This window comes from Notolabrus celidotus, chromosome 16 (genome assembly GCF_009762535.1).
Source record: "Notolabrus celidotus isolate fNotCel1 chromosome 16, fNotCel1.pri, whole genome shotgun sequence".
Classification (NCBI taxonomy): domain Eukaryota; kingdom Metazoa; phylum Chordata; class Actinopteri; order Labriformes; family Labridae; genus Notolabrus; species Notolabrus celidotus.
This window is the reverse complement of record NC_048287.1, coordinates 7709043-7734691: the sequence shown is the minus strand read 5'-3', so window position 1 is coordinate 7734691 and position 25649 is coordinate 7709043. Positions and strand designations below refer to the sequence as shown.

General features: G+C 40.7%; 1 protein-coding gene across 5 annotated transcripts in view; it reads left to right on the top strand.

The window, feature by feature from the left end:
- Nucleotides 1–2054: 2054 nt before the first annotated feature.
- phf14 (PHD finger protein 14) overlaps nucleotides 2055–25649 on the top strand; it is a 107016-nt gene continuing 83421 nt past the window's right edge. For 4 of the 5 annotated variants that reach the window (XM_034704301.1, XM_034704302.1, XM_034704304.1 and 1 more), the window contains exons 1-4: nucleotides 2065–2187; nucleotides 7063–7173; nucleotides 8216–8997; nucleotides 10007–10139. In XM_034704301.1, coding sequence (XP_034560192.1) covers nucleotide 2187; nucleotides 7063–7173; nucleotides 8216–8997; nucleotides 10007–10139 — 1027 coding nt within the window. In that variant the 5' untranslated portion in view covers nucleotides 2065–2186. Of the gene's footprint in view, nucleotides 2188–7062; nucleotides 7174–8215; nucleotides 8998–10006; nucleotides 10140–25649 lie in introns of all 5 variants that reach the window. The other variant, XM_034704305.1, reaches the window with a different exon arrangement.

Sequence of the window (25649 nt, the reverse complement as noted above, 5' to 3'; positions counted from 1 at the left end):
ATAATACTCTGAGAAACATAGAATTGATAATTGTGTCATGTTGAGATTTGCTTTTGCCGTGGATGCACCACTGTCACTTTAAAGAAAACAGCAAGACAAACAGAGAGTGTGTGTGTGTGTTTGTGTGTGTGTGTGTTTGTGTGTGTGTGTGTGTGTGTGTGTGTGTGTGTGTGTGTGTGTGTGTGTGTGTGTGTGCGGTCTTTCATTATACTCTGTGATCTTTCATTTCACAGCCTGTGTGATTCATATCTGTGAGTGCTTACAGTGATAAAGTGGGGTTGTATTGGGAGGTTTAATTATGTCTTCATGTGTTGTATCTTGTTTATGTTTCTTAACATCAGCATTTTTATTGCTTCTTCACAATAGTGTGTCCTTTAATGTGTGAGTCGTACCTTCAAGGTAATACAACCTTCGATAAAGGATGAGTCCAGGTCAGTCAGGTTCTACATGGACCTCTGACATATCTAGAATATGTTCAATTGCATTTGAGGCTCTCACAAGCAACTATATAACAGAAAGTAACATGATGAATGCATAAACTTCATCACACACCGCAAAAACACGAAAACAGTGCAGATGCATGAACATACACATGAAGCAGGGTCACAAACACCCTAACATGCTACAAAACATTTATGAACCTGTATTTGATAAGAAGTTTAAACTATATCCTAAAGAGGTAATCAAATCTATAGATGGATCCCACAAAAAAAACTGAAGAATCTTTTGGAGGTTTTTTGTGACCAGGTGACCATTTGCATTGTTTTAAAAAGCCTCAGACATCGACTGGAGGGATGAGCACCACCAAGACATGTGATGAAGGCCAGAGATGTACTGTACTTGCTTTTAGCTACGTGTACCTTTGTGCATGATGACTGCCATGTGTTTCCTGCGTCTGATTGGTGCGGGGGTTGTGCACATCCTCAAAATTCAATACCAACACAAGATGTAATGAACGGTGGGGGCAGTATAGGCAGAGGAGATGTAACAATCAACACAAACAGCACAACAATGGCAGAACGTTTTCAGGACAATCTGCTAGACCAAGTCTGCAATTTTATGCATTTGAACAATGTTTCTTTGCTGCTGAACAGCAACAAACATGCCCATCAAAGTAGCTGGACAAAGATGGGTTCAGTTTAGAAGTGGATATGGTAACCTGCAAAAATAAATGGAAACAAATATGGGAAAGATAAGCCCAAGAATGGAAATCAGTCAATCAATGGGTTAATGCGCTTAGCCTGATGTGCTTCTCACAAATATAGCCCTGATAGCGCTGATTCCTGACCATATGATGGTGACTGACTCAAAACCGGTCCTCAGCACATCGTTTGTGTTTTGCACAACGTCAACTCATGTCTCACTCAGCGGTAAGAAAACACCAAAACATTATCATAGTGAAAGTTAAAAACACAAACAAACATGAAATGTACGCACAGGAGGCGGGCAGAACGGAAGGATGTGATTTGATTGGTTTCGTAATTGGGCTCCTGATGACAGGGATTGGTTGGTGTTTTCCCAGGTTTACTCCGGCTGTAGATAGCAGCATTTTTCACTATTTTTTAAGAACACATTATATATTGATTACCATCGGGACATGAAGATCATTTTAACCAGTATAACAAAAAGTGTATCTAAATCTGACTACCAACCCCAGCTTTAAGGAGCCTATGTTTGATAATTGGGTAAAAACTCCTTACAGGAGCTTTAATGATGGACGCTACTTTTGGAAACAAAACACTGTTTTATATCAGAGAAAAAAAAGAGGTGAATGATACAACTATTTATAGTGGTATTTTGTAATGGCCTTAATGTCACAAAACGAGGGAAATAACTCAAATCGAGAAGAAAGTAACGGATATGACCTATTATGGACAAACTGAGTGGATATAATATATGCATGTCCTCTCGGGGCTTTCCTTATGGTGTGTAAAGAAAATAGAAAGGAGTAATTCTTTTTGTAAATATTATTTAATACATAAATAGTATAATCAGCTCAGTTTTAGTGAATAAAGAGAAATGTTTGTGTTTATTTCTGACCGTCTTCATGACCGACCTGTGTCCCCCACGTTAACTATCCCCATGGTAACAACATCCAGCCGTCGCTACGTCACTGCTGCTTTGTCCACAGAACATGCTGCCACAGGGAAAGCTGTCCTGTCCCCTGTAGTCACAACCAAACACAGAGTGAGTCCTGCATTACACTTTATCCTTTTCCGATGACATTCTGCAACATGTGTGCTGTTTGTTTTGCCTGTGAGTCGATTGAACGACGTTAAGTGCTGGTTCCAAGATGTGCTAGCTAGCAGCAAGCCGGCTAAAGTAGCCCAGCTGTGCTCTGTGACTCGGTACTGCTACAGAGGCTAATGCGTCTTTGATGCACGATCAACGCTGCACCTTTCTTCCCCTATAATTAAACCGAAATGCAATACATTACATGCAATTATAATTATGTTGTTTGAGTGAAGCGGAATGCACAACACCGTCTCTTGACGTGAAATGCTACAGCTAATGCTACCTATGTTAGCTAGCTTGCTGCGATGCTTCTCAGAGATGGGTGTGAGAATGAGATAGAACCGTGTTGTTAAGTTTTGTGAGCGCATATAACTATATCGAACATCTTAGGCGACAGAGATTCAGTGTAGCTACTTACTGCACGAAAACGTTACAGGCCGAAATGTGCAGCTATGTGCTAACAGTGATCTTTGTTTGCTAACAGATTGCTAACATCAAACGTAATGTGCTCACATCAGATGCTCACCTTTGTCCCCATTACAGCATCAAACTGAGAGGATGTGTACCTGAAGCAGATGGTCTGAATCAGAATAATATGGTGTTTAAATGGTGTTTTACGTGTCTGTTGATGGTACTTCATTCAGACACGGTGGTCTGTGTGACTATGCTAACATGTAAACAAACTTTGGTTGTAGGGTCTTTGAACATCGAAAAGGGACCAGGAGCCAAACCAGAAACACAAACTAATGCAAATATACCATTTTCACATTGAGTACCTGCCCATAGAGTCCTAATCTGGTACTTTAAGTTGTCTATATAAAGCTGCACACCATATTATTTTTTATAAAACAATTAAAATAAATGACTTAAAGAAAATATGTCTTCAGCTATTTAACTTAGCCCTGATAGCATTGTTATAAAACCAAAATAAATCAAAATTCTACTCAGAATGGTGTTATAGCTTAGTTTAACTTAAATGTTTAGTCTCAGAAATAAGGCACAGATCCCCTCAGTGCTGTATTAGAATTTTAAAAAATAGACTTTACTTGAGATCAAACTTAATCCACTTAAAGGTGGTGTAAATAGCCTGACATGAAAAGTCCGTCACAGTGTTCAATGAGGCTCAGCAGTGACATGGGACAAACATGTTGTCGCAAACTTTGCTGTACAGCTCCGGTAAGGTGATGACATGTAGTGTGGAAACGCAGGACAGACTGCAAAGCTACAAAACCTGCATTCTCTACCACAGATAAACTGTTGCGTTAGAAAAAAATTCACCCCCGCACAGTGTGTGACAATAGAGAAAATAGCTGTACAGACCGAAGCCGTTTTTTGAACAAGGCATGTTTATTTCTGTTGTAAAGATCTTTTTTCTTGAATTAGTGTGTATGTGGTTTCTGGTGTTTCTGCAGCCAGCCTCAAGCGGACACTTAATGAATTGCAGTTTATAAACAGCTTCATATTTTGAGACTGGAGGTTGCCGCTTGCTCAGACCTGGTTGTATGGATCAGGGACTCCCTCATTCTTAGTGGTGTGGTTGTAGACCAGTCACGTACAAAGATGCAGATACATATGCATGTGTGTGGTCAACATGTAATTTGTGGTTGTGACCGTCTAATTCTACGTGGGCATCAAAATTGTGAGGGACTGTGTCTTATCCAAGAGCTTATCAGAGGCCATCACAATGTAATCATTTCTGCATCTTTGTGACCTAACCATGTTATTTGATTTCATCAGAATCTGTCTACTATGGGTTTATCATGCTGGAGTAAAGTGTACCGACTGACGCAGCTTGGACAGTCTCTTGAATTGGTCATTCGTGTCCATCCTGGCTCAGACTTGTGCTGCTTCCAACTTCACTAGCAGGTCTTCAGACTTGGCACTGGTCAGGCTGGAGTAACTGGAAGCAGCAGAAAAGTTGAATCAAACCCAGTTCATTGACATGTGTACCTTTGGTTCGAGGTTTTGCTCGTTTTTCTGACAAATCTGGAAAAGACAAGTTGATTCGAGTGATCCTGCTGTCAAAGAGGTGTGAGTAACACAAGCGATGAATGCTCCGGCTCGTCTGAACACAGGAATTCAATTTTGTAGCTGATGTTCTGTCATTGTTGATCCTGACTGTTATGTCCACTATTAGTATGCTGCTGCTGTAGCACTGGCACTACTGATTCTTACTGACACACGCCACTACTTATCATGATCTATTGCTTCAGTGCGTCTCATACACGTGGCACATCCTTAGAGTTCACCAGCAGAAGCTGTTCTCCACAGACATCCACAGATGGTGTGTCAGATTTGTTTTAGTGTCTGATTATTGAGCATGGCGATTGTTGGTGGAACTTCAGAGTGTTGCTGCTGCTCCTCTTACCACTGGTGTCGTTAGGTAAGAGGAGGGGGCCCCAAGAAACGCCAACTTTAAACTGTGTCACGTGTTATAATGTTCTCACATGAGGTGATTTGTGTGTAGTTGAGGCTTGTTGTTTCGTAGGTAGTGTTTCGTAACAGTCCAGATCTAAGAGAGTGCAGATTAACATCGGAGCACAGCCCTGCAGCAGCACATGTATCAAAGATCAGTTCAGTCTAAAATGAACTAGTTCACGTTCATGTTTTTTATCTGCATCTATTTTCTTTTTCAATAGAGCTTCCTATACTTCCCTTAATCACTGACATTTACTAAACTACATGAAATATTAGGGATGTGCCGATCCTGATCTCAACTATTATATCGGAGCAAATCTGGGCGTTTCTTAATTGATCTGTGATCGACATTTGAGCTGATCACCTCAACCGATCTGCCGTTCTCTATACCGGAACGCCCCTCTGTAGCTAGCAGCATGCAACCGGGCGTGTTTCAATCTCGCGGTCACTCCTAGGGATGGGTACGATTACTCGAGTACTCGCCGTTGACCCCATTATTTGAATAGCATTTTGTTATTCGCGCACCTGGCAAGATAATCATACAGCGTTACATGTGTGACCATGTGCTTTTTGTTTTCGCCTTAATGAATATACTAGGTAGGAAAATAATTAACGGGATATAAACGTTTGACTTCTCCGGCCACGGCTTCAGCTTTAGAACACACCGAGCCAGATTTCAGCAAAAACAACTGTTTTACGGCAGCTACGGCAACTCTCTAGGAACACGTTTTTCAACCGAAAGTGAAAACACAACAAACACAGAACCGTCTGCGACACCTGAGACATGTCAATTAAAAAAGTAATGTCTGGAAGTACTTCGAAAAAACGATGAAGTTAATGAGCAGTGCAAGATATGTGGCGTTAAACTTACATAACATTGAAATACTAGTTTGATGTTTAACCACATACGCTTAAAGCACAAGGAGAAAACAGAGGAGACAGATAACAGGCAGTCTCGCATCACGTCTTTTGCTCGCCCTGTTATCACACGTCGTTGTGATGAAACCAGAGCGGAGAAGATCAGCCTGATAATAACCACAATGGTAACTGGAGATATGCTCCCATTAAGTTTTGTGGAAGGAGAAGGCTTCAAAGAGCTGATTGCGTAAGTTGAGCTGGAGTACGAGCTACCATCACAGAGAACAACAACTACGAGAGAGGAAAAGATGTCTGAAGGAAAGGCAGCAGAACTTACTACAACTCTGGTCCGGTAGCTCCGTGTCCGACGGACTTTTATTTATCTGTTTTTGTTTATGGTTAAAAAAAATAGAATAATTGCGATTACTCGAGTGATCGTTCATTAGGAAATTCGAGTAATCGATTACAAGGATTACGGTAAATTCCCATCCCTAGTCACTCCCAACAATTACGTTCTCCGTCTCACAGCCAGATGCTGCCGATGTGAATCACGCACTGTCTCGTGAAAGGTGCATTCAGGGCAGCCTTGGATTTAAGCGTGCTCTAATGAGTACACCAGTTTCTTGGTCTCATATAGCAGAGCTTGTAAAGCAGATTATGAGTTTTACAACAATGCTAGCTGGATTAAGTTAAATCGAATAAACATTAAATATATTATAGTTTTTTTTTTAATTACTTATTTTAGTTAAAGGAAAAACTGCGTACAACTCAACTCTCTAAGGAAACACAAGTATCGGATCAGGACTCGGTATCGGCAAATATTCAATATTAAAAAATCAGATCAGGATCGGGGGCCAAAAAAGCTGATCGGAACATCCCTATCAAGGAGAGGTGTTTAACTGGCTCATTCGATTGTGGGTGGTAGTCGTATACATATAAAATAAATAAAGATAGTTGGTAAATATAACAGCAGCTGCAGACAGTTTGTGGCTCCCCCAGGTATCGTGTCTATGTGTGAGTCACACTGGCCTGAATTGATGCACAAGCTTTTGACTCCTCAACTACTTTGTATTGTCATTTCAGTTTAATTGACTTGGAACTCGGTCACCAGGAACAGCCCTACTGTCTTTCAAGTCCCCACAAAAACACTATAAAACCATTTAAACTGATTTAAATCTAAAGGAACAACCAATAGATGCAGCCGCCAACTGAGGTCTATTTCTAGAAGTCTGAATTTGGACACCACACCAGATTTCAATGTATATTTACATTCTGAGGTAAAACAGGATTGACAATCTTTGATTAATCTTTTTTGGACAGTCTGTATGATATAATCATGATCATTGTAACGCACTGAGTCTCTATCTGTAGGAGTTTGAGTGGGAGCAATCATTGTAAGACAGCACTTTGATGACAGGTGACATAGATCATAGAGATTTCTCTAATTACCTGCTTTGTTCAGGTAGGTTTTTTTTTTTTACAGATTGAAAGTTCTGTGGTGTGGACGTCACAGCTAACTCTCAGTTCTTTCATTTATTCCTCCTCTCTCAGTGGACCGCAGTTTGAAGCGCCGGCAGGTGAAGCCACTTGCTGCCTCTCTGTTAGATGCCTTGGATTATGACAGCTCAGATGACAGTGACTTTGAAGTGGGAGATGCCACAGGTAAGCTCAGTCTATCTTTATATCATTATACATCCTAATTAAACATGAATAGAGAAGAATCACAAATGCAGGGTTAGTTGAAGGCCTATGGAAGATTTATTTATTCATAATCCTCCTGCATGTATGGAAAAACAGTGGTTTCCAATTCTCTTGACTTATCACTCTTTCTCAGGTATTCAGACCTTGAAATGTAGTCACAACAGAGTCATCAGTGTTACAGTAGTACAACTCTAAGACCAAGATTGCAAGGTATGGGAGAGGTGGGGTTTGCTCTGACCAGGTCAGCCATATTTAAAAACACCAGCTGATAACAAGGTGTTATGCAGAACTTTCAAAACTGCAAATTTTCGAAGATATCTGACATCGCACTGAGTTGTGATTACAACTAAAGACATGGGACACAAATAAGACAAGCATGCAAATAAATCATGCCATGTTATAGCTTAACTGCTGCAGAAAAAGCAGCCACCTTGGATTTTGAGAGAGGGATTGGAAGGTTATTCTGGCTCTCCAGGTAGGGCTGGGAGATAATTCGATAACGATAATTTATAAATAAACCTGTGATTACACCCCCCAACCACTGGAAAGGGATGAGGGCGCTAATGTGTCTTAAACGCTAGTTGCCACCCAACATTAGAAAAGAAGAAAAAGAAGACAGCATTGAACAGCCAATCATGTCGCAGGGTGAGAGGTAGGCGGGGCTTAAAGACGTTTGGAGCGGAATGTAAACACAGCTGAAACAAGCGACAGCTACACTGAAGAAAACTCAAAACCTCCCAGCTCGAAGCAGAGTCGTTAGTCTGACACTGTGCTGACCCTGCATTAACTAGCTTATCAAGCGACCTTGTAATTGAATATATTCTAGTACCTGAAAATAAACTTGAGTGGCCCGCCCAGGTATCATCTAAGAGTGGGACACACTGACTTCATTTCCCCTAAACACACCTGCCTTCAAACAGTCCCTCCTGTCACTGGAGCAGCTTCATGGTTGTTCTTAAAATCATGTCACTTCATCTTTTAACTCTTCTCTATCTTCTGACAGGATCAGACGGCACAGGTAACGGCAGTGATGAGGAGGGGTCTAAAGCCAGCGCTGCAGGTTCAGAGAGTGAATCTGAAAATGCCGGCTCTGCAGAAGACGTAGTAGATGAAGAGGAGGCCAAAGACTTGGCAGCTGAGGACAACCTGACAGAGGATGAAGAGAAGACCAAACAGCAGCCTTCCTCTGACAGCTCCACCAAAGACACTCCTGCAGTCACGCCATCCAAGAGACGACGCAGGAACAAGAAGGCGTCCGAGCCGGAGCCTGATGCTGCTTCTGGATCTGCTGCTGCTGAATCTGCAGGTGAAGCTGCTGCTGCCGAGTCTACCTCAACCTCAGGCTCCGGCAACAACAACGCTGAAGAGTCTCAGACCGAGCCCAAGAAGTGGAACTTCCGCAGGAACCGCCCCCTGCTGGACTTCACCACCATGGAAGAGCTGAACGAGATGGATGACTACGACAGCGAGGATGACAACGACTGGAGGCCGACAGCGGGGAAGAAGAAAGGGAAAGCAGCTTCTCAGAAAGGAGGCACTGAGGAAGAGGAGGGGGGAAGTGCAAGCGACGATGACGATGACGATGATGATAATGACGACGATGACGACGATGATGATGACGACGACGACGATGACAACGACGACAAGGAAGAAGGTGGCGAAGACAACAACAGCAGCAGTGATAGTGACAAAGAGTTAAAGAAGCCCAAGAAGAAGACGAAGAGCAGCAGCGCTTTTGATGAAGAGCTGACTAATGACAGCATGTCGCAGGGAAAGGGCAACGAGGTAAACACAGACAAATCTCACAAAGTCTGAGGCAGAGTTTCAGAGTCCTGAAGTCTGATTTATCACGTTTTACTGAAACAAAGAGCACGAGTGTTTCTGCAGAGCTACTCCCAGGACCAGAAACCAAGAGAGAGGGATGAGCACACTCTGCATTACGTCATGGCGCCTCATTCCTAAAGCAAACAAACAAAATCCTGCAAAACAAAAGTCATACTAAAGTCATCAAATCTTCCATTGAAGCTAGTTTGAATGAATTCTGTAGGGTAATTCAAATACTCTTATATCTGGATCTAATACAAATACGTACGCCAAATAGAGACTGTGACTGATGACATCACTGTATGCAGAGCTCGAAGGCGGTAGCTCAACCTTGAGGTACTTTGGTGATGTTTTAATTCAGTTTAACACATAGTACATACTCCTGATTGTGCCAACAGGGAAATGAAAAGCACAGGATTAAAGAAATGAACGTGCCAATTTGAACTTTAAAGCTAGGGTTGGTAGTCATGGAAAACTAGCAGAATTTGAATGTAGCATCTAACCTCTCCCCATTAAACACACACCGGGTCAGAAAGGTATGAGACAGTTCCTGGTTTCAGTCATAGTTTTGCTCTTAACCTTCTCGTGGACTGTCTTAGTCCAGAGGTTTTGTAAGAGGACTTCTGCTCTGTTTAGACAGTCAGATTTAAAACAAATGCAATCTTTAAATGTTCTTATTTATAAAACCCGATCCAGATGAGTCTCGTTCATTTGTCTACTCTGTTTGGCACCCCATGAAACCAAACAACAATACGAGTCACAAAGTCGGCGTATAATCCAATGACGGGTTTAGATGCTATCAGAGTGATTCCAGGAGATTTTTTCCCTTTGTTGTAATCGACTTAGCGCTGCGTCCATGAGCATTGTTTGTTGGATTTACTAACTGCCAGTTACTGGATCTGTACCCGGATCAAGGGGAGGGGGCGTCCGATAAATGGCTTTACTGAAGCTCTGTTCCCTGATTTCCCAGGACGCCTTGCTGGACAAGTCCCAGACCTGGAGCACTCAGCACATCCTCATCTGCTGCGTTTGTCTGGGAGACAACAGCGAGGATGCAGACGAGATCATCCAGTGTGACAACTGTGGGGTGACGGTGCATGAAGGTAAGCGAAAGTTAGGCCAGAACGAATAATGAGGAATAAGAATAAGATTGGGAGGGTGAGGTTTCAAATGTTATTATATTTTTTTTATTCATGAAGACCAGAGCCAAAGTGGACCTGTGTCCACTCTGGAGCCTGGTTCATATCTTTTGTAGCTGTGAAGCATTTAAACCTCCTTTTTCGAATATTGAGATAGTTATTAATCTGTGAATATTTTAAGAGCTTGTGCAAATTTGAAAACGGTTTATAAACCACATTTAATAACAGGAGAAGAAGAAAGCATATACACCCGTTGGCTGTAATAGGATTGTGTATGTCCAGCCTACATGACTATGAAATGTAAACATGCTGCATCACAGAAACACCGGCACAAAGCCTGAGGCAGACGCTCAATTATGCCAGACGGGTTTTAAGTTCATGTAATGCCACTGTCAGCTGCACCTCACACTATGTGGACACATGGAGGACACAGTGTTACAAGAAGAACTATATTTTAAAGGCTCCAATGATATACCAGGCACTACGCAAGGTGTGCCAAAGTACACCCTTATAAAACACACACTTAAATAATTCCAAATACAACAGCACTGTTTGCTGTCAGCATGAAAATAGGGACTGTTAAAATGTGTGAGAGCAGTTCTAATACATTTTTTGTCCTATACAACTAATGTAGCAGTATAAGATGCAGAGCGAGGTGTTTCACTGTGTTGCAGTGTTTTACTCTGAAGATGGCGCTCAAAGAAGCAGCGACCACTTTAAAAGCATAGAGTATGTTGGATATGTAGCACGGTGGATCAGGCTGGCCTTTTCTCCCTCATCAGGTTTTAGTCAGTAGGTAGGTCCGCCCATACCTCACAACTATCTATGCCACTATAGGCTGTGCACAAATACAATACCGGTCAAAAGTTTTAGAACACCCCAATTTTTCAAGTTTTTTATTGAAAATGATACAGTTCAATGTCTTATTGTGCTCTGAAATGAAAACATTGCACAAATAAACAATTTAATTTAAAAAATAAATCATGGAATCAATTCATAAACCAAAATGTAGTCTAAACTTTTGACTCATCGAAGTAGGTACCTTTGGCACCTTTCTCTGGCCAATTATTAAGCAACACATTACTTTCTGGAGTACAAGACTGTTCAAATATTGCTTTCCAGGGTATGGTACCACAGTGTGTTCCAACACTACTTTTATGCAGACAGAGGGGGTTGTAAGTAATCAAGAAGTTGGGACACCCGTAAGAATTGGTAGCACCAACTTTCAAGGCTTGACTAACCTCAATTGCTGCAGAACAGCAACCAATTTCTTGTTCCCTGAAAAAGGCCTTTTCATATAATTCTGAAATGTACATTATTTTTTCAGTTTTGGGTGATCTTACCTTTTTTTTTTTTTTTTACTTTTGGCAGTTCACCACTTACCCTTGTACAATTTTAAGCAATTCAATGGACTTGAACTGTTTGAATTTAAATAAAAAAAGTGGAAAAAATTGGGGTGTTCTAAAACTTTTGACTGGTAGTGTATCTTAAGAGCAAGAGCAAAGAGAAAGAGCTACACATCTGCATAAAAATGATACATTGCTGGACACAATAGAAGTCTTCATGTAGGAATGTAGTTTCAACCTTTTTCCTGCTGTGAGGCCTCCCAAAAACAGACTGGGTCTTCTGCACCAGTGTGATTTATTTTCAGGATTCTACAGTTGGCTACTGTTAATGCCCTAAACAGTCTACTTTGACTTCTGTCTTCTTTCCTGCTCTCCTGTGGAGGGTTTCTTAAGTGTATCGCCCTTCTTTAATACACAGCTTGACAATCTTTGGAAAAGGTGAAGCTTCCTGTTCTTTAGCTGAGATATAGATGTATGAAGACAGATTTTTATGTCCAAAGAAACTTTTGGGAGTGAAGGACACTTTTCTGTCATGGTATCAGAAAACCAAAAGGAGGAGGACAATCAAAAAGGAGGGAAATAACAGGAAGTAAATGTAAACTTAACACACAGATAGACTATTCTACAAAATAAAACAGGAAGCACTAGACTATACACAGACATGAGGGTATACAAAAAAGGAAAACGTATAACACAAGGGGAAATCAACACATGAAATAAAGACACTAGAAATTAAATTAACCTCAACAGAAACAAGAATCACCAAAAAATCACTTAAAGGAAACTTAGAACAGACCAGAACATAACACTATGTGATTTTGTGATGCTTTTCCACAAATATTGTTCTCATGATTCAGCCTTTTCTGAAGCACCTTATAAAATATTTAATTTTAGGATCTTAGTGGGGTCTAAATGGGTAAGTTAAATACAATAAAGCAGAGATTGTAGATCATTCCCCTTCGCAACAACTCAGAGGTGATTGTACTGTTCTGTCCACTCTGACTTCCCAGTAAGCTTTCAGACAGCATTAGTCCTCAGACCCTCGCTCTCACACTCACTTACCCAGTAACCAGCTGTTGGCCTATTTCATTCAAAGGCTGGTTTTCTTTCTGGAAGTTTTTTTTCTCTGAAAGCAAAACACATCTTCAGACAAGGCAAGGCAACACAACACATGCAGTTCATGTTGTTGTATTATCCCATCAGGAAGAGAGAAACAGAGTCTGAGGAGGGAATAAACTTCTTGTTTCAGCTTCATCAGCTGAGTGAGTCTGACTGCTTGGAAACAAGATCAATGCCTGAGTCATCTCCCGGGGATTGGACTTCTCTCAGACATCCATAGTCACAGCTGACCATGCAGAGTGGATCAATGTGACACCACTGATTTTCAATCACTTCATTTATTAATTTATTTCCTCTGATTTGGACTGATTGAAAAGCAACAAAGAAAGAAAGACAGAGGCTGAGATGAACTGCTTCCTTTAATACTGGCAGAACATGTTTGTATTAAACAACAGAGTCCACATCCTCCAAAGGTTCAGGGCAGCTTGTGACACTCAGTACGAAGTGAATTTAATTTTAACAGACTTCATTAATGCTGACGTTAATAATGAAACAACTGGTGACTTGAACTGATACAGAGGGTTGTTCAAAGGGTTGTGTTGTGGTGTGCTGCGCTACACGTGTTCTCTAGTTAGTTAGGTATCTAGTTTGCAGTGGCTACTGGCTCGGCTGAATCAACCCAGAGAAAACAGAGAGCTTCTCTTAGAAAGACTGAAGCTGGGGAAAGAAGATGTTATACAAAACAGACCCCTCTTCATAGGCGCTTGTTAAAGGTGACATATCATGCCCTTTTTTAACCATTTAATACAGTCCCCTGTTCTCTAAATCAGGGGTTCCTAAAGTGAAGGGGGTCGTGAGATGTCTTTCAGAATGTTTTTTTTTTAAAGTTATTTCAAAATAGTACATTTTACCCATTACAGCAAAAAATATAGACAAAAATAGTCGCTGAATTTTAAATAAAACCTTGAAAATAGAAAATGTTAAATAAGAAAAAGAGTTTTCTGCCTTTCTTGTTGCCAGATGACTCCTAAGTTTAAGATTAGTGAACAGTCAATTATCAAAAGCATCAGTAGCAGTAGGTTCATTCATAATGGCACAGGAAACACAGCCACATGCTCACATAGGTAGGCTATTTTTCTTCAGACCAACTAAATGAAGCCACATTAAATCACCATGAGGGACAGTGGGGGTCGCAGGTCCTTGGCACCTATATTTTGGGGGTCGTGGGCTGAAAAGTTGGGGAAGCCTTGTTGTCTAAATGAATCATCCATGCCACGTGTCAGTCAAAATATTATATAACTCAAGCACCAAAAAAAATACCAATACAGATAATCATATTTGTCTACTTTCCCATGCCAACATTTGTTCAGGACGTGTAGTTAAGTACCATACTTTTTTGTTTTCACCCAAACTTCTCACTTCATGTTTGATTGACAGTGGCACGAAGAAACATAAGAACCTGAATGCTCAACAAAACATCAGGGACACTCCTCTCCACTGATTTTAAAAGAATGAGCAGAGACATAGCCTAACTTAAACATCTGCTCTGAGGATGAAATGCTCCCAGACCTTAGAAACCTAAGGATGCTCTGGTGCTGATTGGCTGCCACTATATTGATATATTTGGTGTATCTCACTTAGCAGTCACGGTTTGGCTTGCACATCTCTCTTCAGAGGAGCAGAGATTGTAAGGATGCAAGATGTCTCACCTCTTTAGCATCTCAGCTTCAGAAAACAATAAGTCTGCTCAGCATGAAAGATGTTTGCAAAGACATAACTGATTCATTATCGAAGGTTAAGTTCGTTGACTGGCTTTTGTCATAGATTTCTGACTTTGCAGCCCTTGTTTTGTGGTGTTGCATGGTGCTTCACCGCTATAGGGAGTTATCCAATCACCTTTAGTGTTTCCAGTACAGTTATTTTGGACTTTTTTTTTACCTGTATCTGATGCTCAATGGCGTTAAAGGTTAGGGTTTATTTGTCCTGACGTTGAAATCAGTTATCACAGATTAACAGCATCATTTACTGTTGGTTTCTGTTTCCCTTTAAGCTGCACCTTGAATCAGAATAATCCATGTGATCCAAAATGTGACACTTATTTTATTATCATTGAGTTGCCTCCTGTGACGTAAAGTCCTTTAATGTATGGTAATTTATTTAAACGGCACATTTAATTCATTGAGGAAGTTTGGACACGTTTACCAGTTTACTGATGAAATAACACTGTAATGTGGAGCACTGGAGATAAGGAACATTTGGTTACATAATCAGCCAACATGTTGACATCTGCCTTTAATCACACAAACCAACACTCAAACATGTGTCTGTCACTGTCTAACATGATTGTGATTGGCTGAACTGTATCAGAGTTTAGCCTCAAAGCAGCAAGCACCTTTGAGCAGGACTTGTCAGATTATCTCAGTCATATGATATGCACACACACACACACACACACACACACAGACACACAGACAGACACACACACACACACACAGTGATAGAGGGTGGGAACTGTCCTAATCACCAATTCTCCATAGGCAGACCCGAGATATTAGGAGCAGGTCTTAAATTTATCTTGTTCGTTTGGTCGGCTGATATTTTCCTCCTCTGAGACACGTCTAATCTCTCTGAAAAGACACACAGGGGAGACTAAGTGGTTTGCAGTGGCAGCACTTGAGGCCACTTCCTATCTTGCTCTCCAAGGACATGAATAGTGCTTCCTTTTTTTCCCGGGCAGTGAAATATGGAACTTAATTCGAGCCATAAGTTTGGAGTTTCTGTGTACTCGTGCTCAAAGTGGACGGATCTATTGTGCTATTTGAGGTTTAATTCAGGAGCTCAGCTATTTTTTTTGTCACCTTACATACGATGCTATCCCTGAAATTTACAGCAAAGTGCTCCATCTCCCAGGGTTTCAGTTCACTCAGGCTATGTTTAATCATTAACGGGTAGGTTTGGAAAATAATGAATTCCTTTTTTATCATGCACATTGTTTTGTTTTTATTAGATTACATAATGAAATTAACTAAACCAGGAATCCCCACCACTGTAGGGAGGGGGTTGAAGTTGTCATCTGCTTCTTAACAACGATTTGCAGTTCCACCTTCTGTAAAGGTTTGGTTTATTAATTTTAAAGCTGGGCCCTGTTTGACATAATTTGGGTGCTAATGACTAAAAGGTAAACAAGATTTGGAGTTTGATTTCCATGGCCATCACCCAGCAAATAATCTCTAATGGCTACAGCTAGACCTATGAGTGGAAATACATAACTACCTTTACCTCATTGGGTCACTGTAACCCTACATTTGGTTGATTATTATGATACATATAGTTTAAAACATCGGCAACGAAACCTGAACCCCAAGAAAAGCATCAGCTGGAAATGTTTTGATGTCTTGCCTATTATCTCTAAATTCGGAAAACTCTGTAAAATGTAAACACAAGACTCTTGTTGGCTAATGAAGCAATTTGGTATTGTGCTGAAGATAGATGCTTGCATTTAATCAATTAAACATTGTCAAAATAGCTAGTTAGTACCAGTGGGTTTTCATATCGAGGCGGTCAAATGTGGGGTCTAAAGGCTGTGTATACTTCTGCGTTGACCCTACGCAGCAGGGGCTGACGTGGACATGAGCACCACTACTTACTTGTGCGTCGATGTGTCCGTGTTGCACAGCAATTCTTCAACAAACGCTTGAGGGCAGTGTGGTCTCTCTGATAGCCGGTTGCCTGTTTCCGGCCCCGCTACGATCTCTGTTTACTTTTCCACAGCGATTCAGAACGTGGAATGTTAATCTACAGCTGATACATGTTGCTGTTTATCATACAGACATGATTAAATGAAGAATAGAGAGGAGGAGATGTGCCGATGTGCGGCCGATGTCCAGTATCCTGGAAGTGCTATAAATGTAGGGGCAATCACAGGGCTTGTGGTCCGCGTTGATTCTACGCGTAGTTACATTTTGGAGGAGGTGCACGACAGCTACGTGCATAGGCCTCTGTGTAGGTACGGGAGCTACGCTGAACCACGGGTTAGGCTACGCAGTCGATTTGACGCAGAAGTATAAGTCAGCCTTAAAGCTAGGGTTGTTAGTCTCGGAAAACTAGCATGAATTTGAATGTAGCATTTCCTCAGGACTCCGTCTAACCCCTCCCCTCCTCCCTCAGAGCTCCTTCAAAACGACGCCCCACCGCTCACATGCACGAGCGCCGCTGACTTGCGACCATATGATCGTGACTGATTCAAAACCGGTCCTCACCAAAACATTCTCATAGTGAAAGTTAAAAACACAAACAAACATGGCTGCTGCTAGTACTCACAACTGTCATGCTAGCATTATCCAGTTGTGCTGGTGACACGATATCAGGAGAAAAGTTATAACACATATATAATACTGTAACAACTCTACTGTTTGTTAAACGTGTTCAGTGTAGATGTTCCAGTGAAGGCATCAGGAGAGGTGTAGAGTGTGCGAGCGGTAGAGAGGAGAGACAAGAGGAGAAGTTTTTCATTCATTCAAACATTGATTGTTGTTTTGTTTGTTGACGTGGTCACGGCAGACAGTTACCAGTTATTAAAGCTTAACGTGTTCACGAATCGGCTCGTCATCACGGGACGGACGCTACAGTACATATACATTTTCTGTAGGACTTACTGAATGTCATAAATTCTTCTGCTTGTCAGAGCCCCTGTGGTGAGAGCTTTTTAGACTCTGATCCGGACTACAGTCCTGAGCAAAGCATCTCATCGGGTCAGAGGGGACAGGCATGAGGTCGAGCGAGAGGGGCAGTGAGTAGAGTCAGGGGAAGCAGAGACAGGAGACAGGGACTCGGAGTTCACGCCGGGGAAATGTACGCACAGGGGGCGGGCAGAACGGCTGGACGGAATTTGAATAGTTTAAAATTTTGGCACCCAAAAAACGGTGATTGGTTGGTGTTTTCCCAGGTTTACTCTGGCTGTAGATAGCAGCTTTTCTTCGCTCTTTTTTAAGAACACATTATTTATTGATTGCCATCAGGACATAAAGATCATTTTAACCAGTATAACAAAAAGTGTATCTAAATCTGATTACCAACCCCAGCTTTAAGCTGTAATGAAGCTACCCTGCCACTAGCCTGGGCTGTAGCTCTGATTTATATCTACTTTTGGGCATTCAAACCAAAATGCTGTTTAGTAGTCACAGGGATCTATTTGACAGTTATTTGTGTTCAAACCAAGTGGCAACCTCTAGCAGTGAGAAATGAAGCCAATGCAGAAGTGATAAAAACTGCAGTTCCCCAAGTGTCCGCTTGAGGCTTGCTCTGGAAGTACTGGAAACCGCAGACACACCCATTCAAAAGAGCTGATCTTTACAGCAGAAATAAACATGTTCACAGCCTGGTTCACAAAACAAGTTTAGTCTGAATAGCTCATTTCTCAATTTTTTTTCATAACTTTCGAAGATTTTAAGATTGCAAGTTTTTCATAATTAGAGGCAGGATGTGTCTGATTAAACTGACTTTTAACCACTCGGCCAGAGTAATGAGGAACCAGCACAGGCAAGTAGAAGCTAACCTGCAAGGACTGAAGGCCGTTGGTGCTAGCTCTGCTATTGTTAACCACATTTATCAAACTGATTTGAGGTTGTTTACCTGCAGACTCTGGGATCCCGTGTTCAGCTGTTCCCCAGTTTGGACTGTTTTCTGAGAGTTTTCTAACCTTGAGAGTCGTCTGTTAGTTAGGATTAAATTTCCATTTAAATAACCTACATTAGTCACTTCGGAACATCCCTAGTGCTATAATGATGATAGTTACAAAAAAATGGAAGTCCTTTATTGATTCAATTAAATAAATTGTAACTGAGGTACAACCCTTAAGGCAACCTCTTTCCTACCTTGAAAATCTGCAACTGTGTATTTGCTTGTTTGAGTTTTGTGACGTCCAAACGTTATTGCAAAGTTACCGGAGATGATATCATCCGCCTCCACTGAAAAGGTGTTATTACATGTTAGCTCATTTTAGACATCACAGAGCAACTTGTTCAAGCTAAAGACGAGGTCATACAAGGGGAGGACTTTGAGGCAGAGATGAGAGACGAGCTGTCAGTATCTGGAGCTCATACCAGTCAGTCTTGCTGCTCGACTTCACTGCTTCTCTTTGTTGTTGCGTTTGCACAACTGTCCGGACACCATCACTCCCTCTCAGACGAGAAGAGAGGCTTACATGAAAGGTAGGCACACCAGACCTGAGTCAGAGATCAAAAGCTGGAATGGGCAGAAGCGTCTCCACAGAGCACACAGAGGAGTCCTGTTCTTACCAGCCTTTCTTTGATTATCACACTCCAGCCAGCAGTACAGGCAGACATCATTACCATACCACAAGTTCTCCCTCTGCCCTGTGTTTGCCTTTGACTCTAAATACCAAAGAAAGAAGGCTTCTCCTGTCACTGATTTATTGTTAAGCTCTACAGCTCTTTTTATTTAGTTGCTGGTACACTGATTGATTTTTGTCACCAAAGGGCAGCATGTCTATTTATCAATCACAGGTTTTTGTAGGAAAGGAAGATTTTAATATTACATAACGGTAAGTTTGCATCACTTTATGGTCCAGTGGTGTTACATTTACAACCAAATCCCCACATAGACTCAAACATGCATACTGTCAGCTTTATTTGTTTAGGTAAACACAAGGAAAAGGCATTAAGTTATAACCATAAACGTTTTTAACTTTCCTTATATGTCGGTGGCACCCAGCCACAAGCTTCTGCTAAGAGCCTTGCTGACCCTGAGTTTGCTGAATAGCTGTCATAAAGACAAAATTCTATGTTGAACATTTAATCGTGCTTGAAGTTATTAAAGGTATTGGAGTGTACACCTTTTCTGGCACTGATCTGACACCATAACTTAATAGCACTGGCATTTAAAAAAACCCCCAGTAAATGTATATTGTGTATGTGGTTTATTGTATCTTAATATCTGTAGTGTCTCAGAGTTATGTATTATTGAACTGTGTATATTTGATTACACTAGGGGGTGAGTTGACTAAGAATGGATTGGAGCATTTAATAGCACTAATTGTGCATCATTTGTCCTGCTATCTTCTTCTTTTTGAGGCCCAGTTCACTACAAAAATTGCACTAATGATGTTCAGGCCCAAACACCTGTAGAGTTTTGCAGCTTTGTGCAGTTTGCTCTTGTTTTGCGTCTGAATGCTGAGATGAGCTGTTGGCATAACCACTTTGCTGCGCTGAGCTGTGCTAATGTCCAAGTAACATTAACAGACTTTATGTTCAGATATATAATTTTTAGGTCATGCAGAGATGGCATAGTTGTCATGGTTACTGGAAAGTTGTATCTTAACATCCATTATACTTAAATTGTGGCAAAGTTAGCGCTAACTCTCAGTAGATGGTTAGAAGGTGTCTTTTTGTCTCATGCAGAAATGTAACTGAGCAAATGCTGAACATTCCTGTTATGAATCAGGCCCTGTATATGTAAAGACCCAACCTAGGACAGCAGTTAAAAATGAGCAAACTCTATAAACTCTCCTTTTAATATCTTTGTTTCGTGCTCTCCATGCGCACTATGCTAAATGGTATTCAGCAACTCAACCTTTTTCAACCGGATCCAAGTCTTCATAGTTTGAAGATTGTGGCCTACACAGCAAAGTCTGCTTTGCTTCCACCATGGATTTAAAACAGCTTCATAGGCATCTTCTGTTTTAGAGACGCATTAAAGAACCTTTTTTTGGAATATACTTTGAGACGTCGGTGATCTACGACAGTGTGCTGCTAGAAAACAGTGTTACGTCCACGCAAGTCAGCAAAATGTCACTAAATTGGCAATAATTTACACTGCAGAATACAAACTGTACAATGAACGTGTACAGGCAGTGAGCAAAGCTGCTCTCTCAGGAATGGCACTTTGTGTTGCTGTTGATAAGTATATATTTCATGCACTGTAGTCTACTGGTACTAGGCCTCTGTGATGTACAGGTGTAGGCATCAGCTTGCTTGTCTTCTGTCTTTTTATAAAAAGCAACAACATAACTTTGCTTACTGAAAGGTCACAGAGCATGCAGACCTCTGGTTATGTCAACCTGTCTTGGAGGCAAACTTTGGTCTCATCTGCCAATAGACAAACTAGGGCTGGGCAATAAATCAATAACGATAATTATCGTGATGGGATTTTTCTCAATATACATATAACAAATGTCGATAAAAAATTTGATATAACAAACCTGTAATTACACGCCCCAACCACTAGGAAGGGAGGGGGCGCAAATGTGCCTTATACACTCGTTGCCACCCAATATTAGACAGAAGAAGAAGACGGCATTGAACAGCCAATCATGTCGCAGGGTGAGAGGTAGGCGGGCCAGAAGACATTCATCAGCAACACTGAAGAAAACTCAAAACCTACCAGCTCAAAGCAGAGTCGTTAGTCTAACATTGTGCTGAATCTACATCAAATAATAACTGAATACACTTCATTAAATATTCTTTCAGGAATTGGGTAAAGGAAGAGCACAGAGACAACTCCTGCTGTGCATTTCTAACACGTTTAATGTCCACAGTGACCGTAGTGCAACTGAACACTGAATAAACATGATGCATTCACTGCACCGCGGGAAACGATATTTCTCTGCCCGTAACCCTTACTTATCTTAAAGGGGAGAGCACAATTCAAAACAATACTTTAAACTTAATCTGAAAACCTTAAACTGAAACAGAATACAGTTTGATATATCTTTGTTGTAAATTTAAATCAAATTATGCAAATAATCTCAACCTGAGAAAAATAAGAATTTTTAAACTAAAACTTCACAAAAATCTCATCTTACATTAAAGACCTGCTTCCTGTTAGCACTGTCAGAAATGATGGATTTAAGAAGTTCATCAGAAACTAAATCCAGATACAAACTAACAAACTGTCTTTAACTTTCACTCAGGAGCAAAAATCGACTTTAAATTTAAATGAAATATTGATTTGATATTTATAGCGATAATTATCGATTTCGACTGATATGGAACATTTTATTGTGATAACATAATTTTCAATATTGCCCAACTTAATTCAATGTGCCATTATGGTTAAGAAAGTTTTCTTCAGACGTGCTTCCAATAGTGCTGTTAAACATTTTTTTTTAGAAATTCCTCTTGGTGTTCAGTGGGGTTACGTTCTGGTGACTGCAAAATCTAAATCAAATAATTCACATCATTTTCTTACTCATCAAACCTTCCAGGAGCACTTCTGCCCTCTGTGAAAGCGTCAGCCTTCATTATGAGTTCTTATTCATTTAGTTGTGTTTTTCATTTGACGTTTCACCAATTCATGGCACTGGTTCAGAAGACACCTTCAGATAGACTTGTAGATGACTGCTGCCTGGCTGAAACTGTGAACTGTCAGAATACAAACATGTTGCTTCATTTAAGTGAGGTTCTCATCACTTTCCTTTTTATCCCATGCAAAACAACTCCTCTGTTATCCTTCGGTTGATGTCTTCATACACACGATTACATTTGAGTCTTTGTGGATGAGAAGCAAACATTCCTTTCTATTGAATCTCAATACAGTTAAAAGTACTCTCCGGTTCAGTCAGCTCTACCTTGCCCCTTCTTCTTTTTTTATTTCCTGCCAAGCTCGTCATTTCTGACAAGGATAATCTTTCCTCCAGGGATTATGAAGCTATCCTGTAGTCATCACTTTTTGTCAGCTTAGCTCATATTAGCCAGCAACCCGTGGCTTAGCGGTCTGAGCTTTGTATCCCAGTTCAAAAGGAACACCCAAGATTTGTGCCACGGTTCAGCCATAAGTCGGTTAAACCAGCATGGTGGTCGTTTACAACCCCCAGTTTCACGGTTGAAAGCCCAATCAGTGAAGATGGAGCCCAGCTGTTGCCAAAGGTATTCCAGTAATACCTTCACTTAAGAAAATAAACGTTGATAGGAGCTATATTAGTGCTAGCAGGACATAGCATCCTGCTCCTGCCTCATGCTGTGAAGGAAAACAAAGGCAGTAGTTTAGTTCACATCTCGGGTAGTTAGATACTAAGATGTACGTGGTTTTGAAGGTCAGGATGAAGTCCAGCTGTGACTTAATTGCCCCAGAGGAGTAACCAGCTGTTTGATTGGTGTGTCCTGCATTTGAGTCGATCTCAAGAAGAAACCAGTGGCCTGTAAAAACTGAAGATGAATCCCTCCAGCTGAGAAAGAGCAGAGTTCGAAATTAGTGATTCACCGTGACATGCAGCAAATGGTACTCTCAATCAGAAAAGGACATGCAATAAACAACTCCGTCTGCCCCAGTGTTTGCTTTCCATGAGCCACCCGGCTCCCCAGTGTGGCTGGCAGTGACGGGCATGCAGAACATCCAGCTTTTGATTTGTGAGTCTTTCCTATTGCTCAAAAAGCCTGAAGGCTGGTGGACTGAATTAGGAGTTAGAGCGTTATCTCCCCAACGGAGGCAGAGCACTGATTGCTGCCCTCATTGGTAGTGAGGAGCACGTCTGCCTGGTGTAATAGCTGCCATAGAAACCACATCAGCCAAGTAATTGTTTAGGCAACCTCAGAAAATTAAGAGGACAACATTGAAATTCTTTCGCTTAGCTTCTTCTTGCTTAATTTTTTTATCAAATGTTCAATTTGCGGTGCTGCAGTGTCACAGAAGATTGACAGCTTCAGGCCAGAGTCGACCAGGTCTCCCTCTACTTTTTTGTCTTCTATTTTGTTCCCAGAGTGTTAGAATATTAAACCACATGGTTGCATGAAATATACATTCAAATCAAACGGCTGCATACAGGACTAAAATCAAAGTAATGCTGGTATTTCTATGATGTGTGATCTGAATTAATTGGGTCTGGATGCCAATTGGTTTCTGTTTTGTTCTTTAATGTACAAATGCTAGTCTCGTATGGCTCTCAAACATTAAATGGGAACAGATATGAGTTTAAAATGTTAGGTTTAAATACCAAGATGGAAAACTGGCCATTTATCAAGGCCTCCCCAACAGAGACTTTGTGTATTTGCCATTACAGTATCATTTTAATTGTCTATTGAAGGTCAAATAATCTGATAGCAGAGTGAGAAGTAAGTCTTATAGTCACCTACTGTACCTTCACTTTTAAACACTGATAATCCCAGATAGTGATGAATGTCGCAGTCGTTTAAACAGAAATTTGAATTCACACTTACTGAGTAGTCTAAAGGTAAGAAAACACTCAGAAAACAGTCTAAATGCACAATTAAAATAACACAGCTTAGCACAGGATCACCAAGTCTGCAGCCAAAGTGTGTCAGTTTGTTACCAAATTTTGTTGGCTAAAGTTAGCAGAGTGAGCACCACCAGTCTTCAGTCCTCCTTGCAGGTTAATGTCCTCATGACTGTGTTGGTGACTCATTGCTCTGGGCGAGTGGTTATATGCCAGTTTAACCAGACACAGCCTACATATAACTTCATCTCTATTTACTAGATCAACATACTGACAAACCATATTGCATTACCAGATTATATCTGTTATCTGTGCTTGTTTATATACAGGTAGTAGAACATTATAGCATTATGGAAGCTGACATTAATTGGAGCAGCCACAGCCAGGAGCAGGAGGCTGGACTACAGCTTAGACACAACATATGACCAACATTTTGGGCCTACAGTCATACAAATATTTCTAATCCCTTTAACCAACAAGTAACTGTTGCTAACTAGCGATGGTGACTAAGTTTAATTGTTAAATTGGCCAACCCCAATCTAAGTATATTAATACATTCTTCCCTTTACACTATAAGAACATCACGGCCAATACAAAAATCACAATAAAGTTGACTTTGCAAAACACTGGTAACCATGTAATTACTCACAACAAAGTCTCTTAGCATCAACTCTAGAGAATTTACCATAAGGTATTTAAACTCATTAAACAAAACCCAGAATGAATCCATGAAGAGTTCTGGACACCATAGAGAGCGTAACAATGTTTTCACGGCCATTTAAAATTCATAACTTGTCATTTCCTCCTGAATTAACAGCAGAAAAAGATACAACCAAAGCAGAAACCACAAATGTCCAAAGGATTTTGGTTCTATAGCAGTCTCAGATGAAGTCACACATAAAAAGTTCAAGAGTTTTTTCACACCATGTATTACACATATATACAGCACTATGTTGCAAGGAAACCCAGTGGCTGCTGATAACCTCCTGTGAAAGTGAGTGTGTTGTCGTACTCAAACAACACAACAACTTAACCTTCGACTTGTGCACTGAAATATCTCCCAAAGTCTACCATAGCAGGGGTTCCCAAACTGAGGTAGTTTGGCCTTTGACTGATGGGACTGTAATGGAAGCCCAACAATGTATTATAGGGAACAGATGTGACACCAGGGAACCAGTTACAACTGTGTTAAAATTACTTCATAATGGTTAAATATTTAAGTTATAAAGGTAGTCTCTGCTTAAAAATTCATATATCCATATCAACACTTGGATATCCCAAAAAAAAGTCTTACCTGGGTCCCAAATGGAACAGTGTTGTTTCTCTTTTTACTTATAACTTCAAAACAAGAGTGATACAACATTATGTTGTGAAATAATACAATAAATCATATTTTGTTATTATTCTATATTGTATGGGGTGAAAAATTTAGATTATCATCACAATTTCTCAGAGCCAGATCTTTTAAGATTCTACATAAAAATGTACAATCCGTACTAAGGGGTCTGTATTTTATTATGGAAGGTGCTCTGGTTTCTCTTTGTGGCCTAAGTGGTATTCACCAATCAGAAATCAGCAGGCTTTGGTGCATGTAGGAAAAACAGTCTGTATGGAGAGCAAAAGCAGGAGGAACACAATCCAGTGTAATGACACCCCTGCTCCTTTGTTGGTTATCTGAGGAGGCTTTATTTCTCTCTATAAACAGATATCTGTATGAAGAGCAGATTTCTATAGCAAACATTTACACTGAGACACAAACCTTTTCGATGCTGTGTCGAGAACGCCGAAGTACCCAGTGCTTTTGACGTTTTAACCATTGTAGGGACTAAAAGTAGGGACAGTTTGACCCCTGCTTCTCTTTTAAAACTCAATTGAATTGTT